Source organism: Pollicipes pollicipes, unplaced genomic scaffold (assembly GCF_011947565.3).
Source record: "Pollicipes pollicipes isolate AB1234 unplaced genomic scaffold, Ppol_2.1 Scaffold_2555;HRSCAF=2994_pilon_pilon_pilon, whole genome shotgun sequence".
NCBI lineage: Eukaryota > Metazoa > Arthropoda > Thecostraca > Pollicipedomorpha > Pollicipedidae > Pollicipes > Pollicipes pollicipes.
Genome location: NW_023596136.1, coordinates 30,188,234 through 30,197,443, shown reverse-complemented (window position 1 = coordinate 30,197,443; position 9,210 = coordinate 30,188,234). Strand labels below are relative to the sequence as shown.

The following is a 9,210-nucleotide window of genomic DNA, read 5'->3' as shown; positions in this document are numbered from 1 at the left end:
AACCGAAACAACGCACGTAAACCACGGAGCTCGTGCACGACTTATCTTCTTGTAGCGTCCGCCGTTTATTGGCATCATCGACTGAGAAGTGGCAAAGTGTGGAGCCATAACATGACTAGTCGCCCACTCTCTCCCCGCCCCACCCTTCCCCTCCCCGGCCGCAGGCCGCGACGTAGAGACACGACACACGCGTCATCACAGGGGAAATTATTGCAGCAGCACACTACACATTAACTCATGTATAAATTATCACAGCCCGTACGCGCACCGAACCGGGTGGCAGAGAGCGCGGCGAGCGCCGTGCGCAGTCGCACCTGTTCCGCTGTCACCTCGCGCCTGTTCGGTGACGAATGCCGCTCCGACCCGTCTCACACAAGCCTAGCGCATGTAACGGGCAGGCTAGGCGCCCCGAAAACCGCTCTGCACTGCATGCACCGCTACCCCATGACTCCGATGCACTGATGATGCTATTATGAAGCACACGGCCGTGCTCGAATGTCCGCCGTGTTATGATGACGTATGCCATGTGCGCCGGAGCCGCTTCCAGTCTGGCCACGCCCGCGGCGGCGGCTCACAACACCCGTCGACACTCGCGGCAAACGCGACGGGACGCTGCGAGCACCAATGAAATGTTCCGTGCCGGCGGACGAGGCTGAAGCAGGCCTCGCTGGCGTCGGCGCGGCCGGCGGGGATGAGACGCTCTCTGGCTTCACGGAGCGCGCGACCGCGCGCGGCCCGCCGCCCGCTAGTGGGGCGACGCCGGCTGGCTCGACACAGCCGCGCCTGTGCGCACGCGACGGCCTCCGCAGCCAACGAGCGCAAACCACCCCGTGTCCCCTGAATCCCCCGCGCGATGAGGCTCGCTGGTGAGCCGAGACAGCTTGCAGAGAAAGAGAGAAGGAGAGAGACAGAGGGAGAGAACGGGAGCGGGTGATCGCCGCCGAAGGCTGTCAGAAGCGCAGATCTAGACAGCCAGGTGGACAGCTGCGGTCGTTCACGAGGCGCCGTTCATGAGAAGCGGCCCGCACTCTTCGCTGAGGCCCTCCTCCGCTATTCGGTAATTCCTCTGGTTGAAGTTGTTTGTTGGATACTGGTCAGGTCCTGCACCTGGGAAAAGATCAGGCATCTGATTCACTGCTTAAAAGGATGATATTCCAAACTGATTTATACTTTTGATCGGATTCATAAGATTTGCCAGACAATGGGGCGCCACAAATGGCACCAAAAACAAGTATTTATTTTGACAGCATTTAGAAGACCCTTGGCTCATGCTGGGCAGGATACTGTCCACATCTCATCTCGTAGCTTTCTCAAATCACCATGGAAGGTAAAATCACAGCAGACAGCCCGCACAGGTCAGCGTTACATGCTGCTAACGTGGCGAGCAGGTGCGGCGCTAATGGCCCAGGACTGTGCACCTCCTCAAGCGGTCTCCGTACCCCGGCCGTCTATTATTCTAGACCGCCGCGTACCTGCGCCGGCCGGCCGGTCCAGTGTACTGGCCGTCGCGTGGCCTCGCTTTCTGTGCGCGCGCGCCGGCCTCGCGTGTAGACTGCCGCCGCCCTCGGTCGGCCGGCCCGGCCGGTACCGGCGCCCCGCCGTCGGGCGCACCCCGTTCACAGTGATGCCCGCCTGCCGCGCCGCCCGCAGAACCGACTCGCTGAAGTTCTCGGCCTCGCCGGCGGCGGCGCTGGCGTCGTCGGTCTCCTCGTCGCAGCTGGTCGGCTCCCAGCTGCCGCCGGCTTCGCCGTTGACGGACGACTCGGGACTGGGGCCGCGGTCGGAGAACTCGGACTCGTCCGGGGCGCCGTACAGCTGCAGGTGCGGCGCGCCCGTCCGCTCCTGCAGCTGGAGGCGCGGCTCGGCGGCCCGGCCGCGCCGTCGCTCGGCCAGCGCCGCCTCGTACTCGTAGGAGGCCTCCTCCGGCGACCGGGCGCCGCGCGGCTCGCCGCTCACGCTGTACAGCGGCTGGCGGCCGCCCGAGCGGCCCGACCGCGAACTGCCAGTTCCCGAGCCAGCCGTGGGGCGGCGCTGCGCGCGCGGCGACCCGAGTCCACGCACCGACGCTGCCGAACCGGTGGCCGGCATGTGCGCGAAGTGCGCGGAGCGGAGCGAGGTCGAGGTCAGGTCGGGCGGCGGGCACTGTGGCGGCGGCGGCACGAACTCGTTGAAGTCAGGCGGCTCCTGGCCGTCCGCCAGATACTGCAGGTTCGGGTGGTTGTCGTAGCCAGGCGTCCGAGGGCCTGTGGGATAACGGTACGGTTTTGGTGACGATGCCCTGTGCACGGCGCCGACGCTGCTTTTTGACCACACGGTACGTAAGATTATGTCTTTATGCCACGTGTGCTTGGTACGTAATTCCTCGTTATCTACCAAACCGCTAGGCAACCCTTAACCCAGCCTGCACCAAGGCAGCACCACGGAAGGATTATCACCCAGCCAGGTGATAATCCTTCCGTGCCGCCGGCCGCCTCCTCAGTCCCATCTGCTGCTCACCTCTGCTGTAGCTGCCGCCGGAGCTGGAGCCGCCGTACGCCGGGCCTCCCTCGGAGCCGGAGCGCCGGGGCCCAGCGTCATCCGGGCCGCACGGACGACCCCGCGGGTGGCGGCACGCACCGCTCACCAGCATGGTTGTGGCGTACGGCGCCGGGTCCGCCTGCCGACCGGGGGCGCAATGTTGATGTGCGGGCCACTCGAGCAGTGGAAACGTGCGGCATAAAACCAGCAAAACTCGCCGCGTGAGGGATGGCACGCAATGACAAGTGAGGAGACGGTATGCTCTGACAAAATGAATAGTCACATTAGGCTGAACATTATATCAACTGTGATCAAAGACAGCTAGGCTACGCCTCTATCGTTCTGCCATCTATCTTGCGTTTTTTTTATAATTTCCGTTGAGCTGCACCAAGGCAGCTTTGCTCTGGACGCCGAGGGAGTGGTGGTGACTGTAGCGTGTGGTGGTGGGTGGCGGGGCACGTGGCGTTTGCCGGGTGAGACATTGATCGGAGTGGCAGTGAACGCGGCAGACACCGGTCGGCACAAAGGTGACAAAGGTGACAAAGGTGACAAAGGTGACAAAGGCACGCATACTGTGACCGAAAGCGTGGGTCAAAAATCGGTGACAGTTCTGGCAAACTGAGCGCGCGCGGGTCCGCGGAGCGCCTGCGCGCTCCAGGGTGAGACAGGTAAAGCTGTGTGCGCGCGTGAACGGTGGGTCACGCAGCTAGAGGTGGTCGCCACCGGCGGCCGCTCAGTCAGGTGGTAAGGCAGGTGGCAGGCGCGACAGGCACCGACAGCACCACCACAGCCCGCCACGGCTCACCTGATCGTCGCGGTGGCCGCCGCCGACGCCGTAGAAGCTGCACAGGCCGCGCTGGTCGAGCTCGGCGTACTCGGCCGGCGCCATGGCGGCCACGTCGCAGTTGAGCAGCTTGGCCTCCGGCTCCTTCTGGAACTCGCCGCGCCAGCCGCGCTCGAACGCCGGGTCGATCCACAGCGGGCCCCGCTCCGTGTGCAGCGGCAGCAGCGAGATGTCGTCCGGCTTGCCCGACGGCACTGTCGGCCACGCATGCCGGTCAGAGCGCTGCTGGCTGGTGACATGTGAGCGGCTGGCTGGTGGCACGTGACAGCTGTTGGCTGGTGACATGTCAGCGGCTGCAAACTACTGGTCAGCGGACACAAGTCAAGAGTCGCATTCAAGCGGCTGCCGGTAACGATCAGTGTGGGGGTCAAAGGGAAAACTTGACGGCGTTGGGACAGAGGTGCTGGTAAGATCACATATTGCAGAGAGACACAGTGAGAAGGCTTCGGGTGACGGAGGTGTCGCACGAAGCGGGGAGGGGGGGGGGGGGGCACGCAAGTCCGAAAACTTTAAATACGGACGCTTGTCATGCCCGCTATTGGCCGTCATTTCCACACACAGGGACACGTCCCCCCTGACGAGCTCAACATAAGCCGTAAGGTGATACTTGGACTCAACTAAATTCATAAGGCATTTGGCCCATTCAGTTTTGCGAATGCTTTGGTATCCCTGGTATCATCATTGGTCATATCCATCATTTGTTGGATGACGAGCAGCTACTGTGTCATGCAACAACGGACGAATCAGTTCGAGGGGTTAGACCGGCCAGATTTTTTCCTCAGGGACACGTCGGAGTGTCAGGTGCGGTTACGGCCCCCAGTGAACCCTGGCACGTCAATGGTCCCCTGATGATCCAAGCACCACTCTCCCCACCGCCGGCGCCGTCGATCTCCGCCGCTCCACCTACCGGTGAGATTTCCGAGCGCTTTCTTCTCCCGCCGCCGGCGCCAGCAGACGACGGCGACGAACACGCCGAGCAGCAGCAGCACGGCCGAGCCGATGGTGGCGATGAACCACGCCTCGCCGACGACGCTGCCCGACGCCGACACCTGGCGCGAGTCCGGCGCGCCGCCGCCAGGGGCGCTGGTGTCGGCCGCCATGCGGAACGCCACCGGCGGCGACAGCGGCCCCGTGCCGACGCGGTTCACGGCAGCCGTCTGGATCAGGAAGCCGGCGCCGGCCGTCAGGTTCTTCAGGATCACCTGCGTCGTGCTGGCGTTGACGGTCACGTTGAAGCGGAAGCTGGCCTCCTTCTGGCTCAGCTGCAGCCGGTAGCCGGTGGTGACGCCATTACGCTCGCGCTCGGCCGGCGGCAGCCACGAGACGACGGCCGCGGTGGAGTTGAGTAGCCGCACGTCCAGGTTCAGCGGAGGACCACTCGGCACTGCCGGAAGGTCGCCGCTGCTGGTCAACGCCGTCCTAACGCTCGCTAATCACGACTTGCAATGCAATGCACGTTTGAAGCGAAGGGCTTGTCGCTGTGAGCTTACGCTAATTTGTGACTGCTTAGCGATCCAGGGGCTCGTATCAGCAGTGTGCGTGATCCGTATTATCCATACCAGCAAACTAAGCACACTTTGTGCACATCAAAAACACCAAGTACGGCTTAGGAGGATCACTCTCCAACGACACAGCATCTTGAATTCGTACCACACGTAGCGCAGACACCTGCCACCTGAACAACAGAAACGACGGCGAGGGCGCTGCACCCACTGTCGATCGATTACCCACCGTCCTGACGGGTGCGGGCCACCTGCACGTTGGAAGGCCGGCCGTGCACCGAATGGAAGAATGGCACCAGGAAGAACTGGTAGGTGGCGTACTTGTCGAGGTCCGCCACGATGTACGCGCTGTTACCCGAGTTGTGGATGCTCAGGGTGCTGAATGTTTCTGACGTCACGTCACGGTACCGGATCAGAAGGCCTTCCACCCAGTCCGCGTTCGTCAGAATCTGAAACGCGAGGACGTAGTGGGCTTCTGGTCAGGTTTAGTTCGTGGTGCAGAAGAGGTTTTTTCGTTCGTTGCGAAAGCGTTGCAGGAAAGCGGGAGGTGGTCTCATAAATCAGGTCCCCCGTTTATCTCGTTAACCGGGCCGTCATCGTTTATCATGACAAGTAATCCTCGTCTGTCATGTGCAATGCATCACCGTTTAGCGCTAATGCCGTCACAATGCAGACAAAGGTTTCTCGCAAGTGACGCCGCCCTCCAGCATTCTTCAGAGTTGCCCTCGGGACTGAATTCAAATTCAGGCACTAAGGCCTTCTTGTTGACAATAAAACCCGCACCGGCTACACGCATACAATACTCCTGGGTCCAACGTCACAATAACACACTCTCTCTCTCTCTCTCTCTCTCTCTCTCTCTCCTGCTCTCTCTCTCTCTCTCTCTATCTCTCTCTCTCTCTCTCTCTCTCTCTCATCTCTCTCTATCTCTCTCTCTCTCTCCTCTCTCTCTCTCTCTCTCTCTCTCTCGCTCTCTCTCTCTCTCTCTCTCTCTCTCTCTCTCTCTCTCTCTCTCTCTCTCTCTCTCTCTCTCTCTCTCTCTCTCTCTCTCTCTCTCTCTCTCTCTCTCCTCTCTCTCTCCTCTCTCTCTCTCTCTCTCTCTCTCTCTCTCTCTCTCTTTCTCTCCCTCGCTAGCACGTTTCCGTAGATGTCCCGCTGCCTTTACCATCCCCACGACGAACCACGTCGCCCCTACCTTCCAGCCGAGCTTGACGGCGGTGGCCGAAACGGCGCGCGCTGTCTTCAGCTGGACAGTGAAGCTCTCCAGCCTGCGGGCGGCCTCCGCCAGACGACGGCCGGCCGCGCCCTCCGGCGGCGCCGCCAGCGTGTGCACCGGCGCCGTGAGCTCCGACAGCGGCGACAGGCCCTGGCCGTTCTCGGCCCTCACGCCGAACACGTACGTCGTGTCGGCGCGCAGGCCGGCGACGGTGGCGGCCTCCGCAGCCACGTGGCGCGCCGCCGTCACCCAGCCGCGCCCCGTGTCCGGACTGTAGTACTCGACCGTGTAGCCCCGCAGCGCCGAGCCGCCCATCTGCTGGCCGGGCCGCCAGGCCAGCGTCACCGCCGTCTCGTTGCGGCCGGTGGCGCGCGCCCGCTGCGGCGCCGAGGGGTACGTGGCCGGCTCGGCCAGCCGCCGGAACTGAATGTTGGGGTTGGTCGGGTTGGCCACTGTCAGCGTGGCCGTGGCGGACGTGGAGCCGGCCGACGATCGCGCCGTGCACTGGTACCGGCCGCTGTCCGAGAGCTGGAGGTCTGTAACGCACGCGATGGGGAGTGACGTTAGTCTGGTGCTTGGAATGTAGCGAAGGCGCCTCCTCCTCCTCCGCCTCTAGGGCGCATGCAGTGCTCGCTTTGACCCCATTATGGAGCACTTACGTACTGCTCCAACGCCGTTTTTGGCGCGTGATTTTTGTCAACCATTTTGTCTTTGTAAGATTGTATATTTTGATATTTGTTTTAACTTAAAGCATCGCACTTCTATTCCATACGGCTTAGCTTGATTACATTCATCCATCCATTCCTCTTCGACTGCCATCTAGCCTGGCACCTGTACTGTCCCCCGTCACTGCCCCTCCGCGCGCGCGCCACTCACCGTCCACCTTCAGCGAGCCGTGCTCATCGACCGGCGTGCGCGGGTCGTCCGGCCTGATCGGCTGGCCGTCCTTCTCCCAGCTGACGCTCGCCCCCGCGCCGTCCGCCGGCCGGCACGGCAGCAGCGCCAGCGACTTCAGCGGCAGCGTCTGGTTCCCGGGCAGCACGGCCAGCACGGGCGGCGGCCGCACGCGGCCCGCCTCGGCCACCTCGAGGTGGGCGCGTGCCACCTCCGAGCCCACCACGTTCAGCGCCGTGCACGCGTAGAAGCCGCGGTCGGCGCGGCGCGCCGCTTCGATGCGCAGACTGCCGTCGGCGCCCACCTGGAAGCGGCCGCGCGCGCCGCCGGCGAAGATGGCGTGGTCGGCGCCGGCGCGCGCCCAGAAGACGATGGGCGGCGGGTGGCCGGCGACGCCGCACTCCAGGGTAACGCTGGCGCCGAGCGCCGCGCGCCGGTCCCTTGGAGGACGCTCGAACGACGGCGGCGCTGGGGACGGGGCGAGGTCAGCAGGGCGGCGAGGGGGTGTCTGGGCGGGGGGTCTCACCAGACGCTCCGCGGGATGGCGCGAAGTCGCCGACGTAGGAAACGTTCGGCGGAAGAAGCGTCGTCCAGAACAGGTGAACACATAAGAGATTCTTAGGTCACAGTCTTCGTAAACATCTCCAAGGCGATAATCTTCGCTTCATTTCTCAAGCCTAGGTCAATCAAAGCAAAATCATGTTCCATCACATTTAGTTGGAGTACAAACATACCCATACAGTCTCAACTGCAATAAATAGTGCATGACATTATTGTGCATTGATTTCTTGCCGAACAATGAGACTCTGCCAATATGACAAACTGCTACGGCACACGGACCCATCCGATTTCCATGGTCGTTATATTTCACCCCATCTCGCTTGACACGCCGCTTTTGTTCGCCGGCATCGACCAATCCGTCTTATGAAGTGCTTCTATTCATCGGCTTAATCTATAACCCTATAATCGCTGCTCCTATTATACAAACCACTCACATTGCCCTGCGTTGGCAGCGAAGCACCCATTCTTCACGGTGGATGCGCATTGTGCACGCTTTATACTTCAATTAGAGGCTAGTGGTGGCATCGCGCTTGCACGCAAAGCCTGATGAACGTTCCCGGCGCAAACGCGTACCTGGGAGCCGTAAATCATACACCGCGTGATTCCCTGCCCGCGGGTTCCAGCTAAAAGCGTATGCAAAACCCGGCTAATCCGCGCGAGCGTGCCAGGGCGTCCAAGCCACACGTCTTGCTCAGCACACATGCCTTCATCCTACCAACATGGCGTTCCGTGCCGTGCGCTGCGCCCGTATGGGCTCCATATGTATGTGCCGGCTGTATGGACTCCACATGTATGCACCAGGTGCGTAGATCTATCATGTACTAGTACAAAAACTTCGTGTATCGCACTCGCCTGGATTCCCCGCCGACTCCAGACTCTCGTTCAACCAATGTTTGGTGTGTTCAACGCATCGTTCAACATCCCAGGTCACTTGGCGTCGCAATTTATCGCGCCAACTGCCGCAAAAAAACTAAACAGCAGAAGGAATAATAGACAACAAAACTCTGGACAACAAATTCTGGACCAGTGATTACATATCCGTATGGACAGAGGACGCTCAGAAATCTTCGGTGTGGACCCACGGTGAACTCCAGGACAGCCTGCAGAGTGAACTCACAGTGGACTCCAGGGCAGCCTGCAAAGTGGACTCACAGTGGACTCCAGGACAGCCCGCAGAGTGGAATCACGGTTGACTCCAGGACAGCCTGCAGCGGGGACTCACAGTGGACGGTGACGGCGGCCGAGGCGGTGACGCTGCCCCACGCCGGGTTTGTTCGGCCTCCTCGCCGACGCTAGATCCCGTCGTCCTGCGGCCGCTCCCGCCACCTGACTCGATGCGGCAGCCCTGTTCTTGTCCTCGCAAGCCACGTTGATCCTGCTGGCGGGCATGCGGCCGTTCTGGCGGCGCCAGTACACGGAGGGCGGCGGGTCGCCGGCTACTCGACACGCCAGGTCCACAGACTGGCCGGCCAGCACAGTGGCGTCCGCCGGCGCCTGCTCCATGAACGGACGCACTGGAACAGAGGGCAGGTCGACTCAGCGCAGGGCAGGTCAGCAGGGTCAGATCAGGTCAGCCGCCCGCTGCGTGAGCGCCGTCGCTCCCGCCAGGCACGTGCAACGCGTGTGGGCGGACTGTAAAAGGGATCAGGTCCCAGAGGTCAGGAAAGGTCTCATCA

General features: G+C 61.9%; 1 protein-coding gene across 1 annotated transcript in view; it reads right to left on the bottom strand.

Annotated features, from left to right (window-relative positions):
• Positions 1–1,998: 1,998 nt before the first annotated feature.
• The window catches only part of LOC119100089 (roundabout homolog 2), a gene marked incomplete at its 3' end in the record, with an annotated part of 60,791 nt that continues 53,579 nt past the window's right edge, over positions 1,999–9,210 (bottom strand). The window contains exons 5-14 of the mRNA XM_037223206.1: positions 8,866–9,048; positions 7,335–7,441; positions 7,146–7,277; positions 6,956–7,106; positions 6,059–6,615; positions 5,093–5,312; positions 4,269–4,745; positions 3,323–3,555; positions 2,497–2,656; positions 1,999–2,243 (exon numbers count right to left, since the gene is read on the bottom strand). Coding sequence (XP_037079101.1) covers positions 1,999–2,243; positions 2,497–2,656; positions 3,323–3,555; positions 4,269–4,745; positions 5,093–5,312; positions 6,059–6,615; positions 6,956–7,106; positions 7,146–7,277; positions 7,335–7,441; positions 8,866–9,048 — 2,465 coding nt within the window. The remainder of the gene's footprint in view (positions 2,244–2,496; positions 2,657–3,322; positions 3,556–4,268; positions 4,746–5,092; positions 5,313–6,058; positions 6,616–6,955; positions 7,107–7,145; positions 7,278–7,334; positions 7,442–8,865; positions 9,049–9,210) is intronic.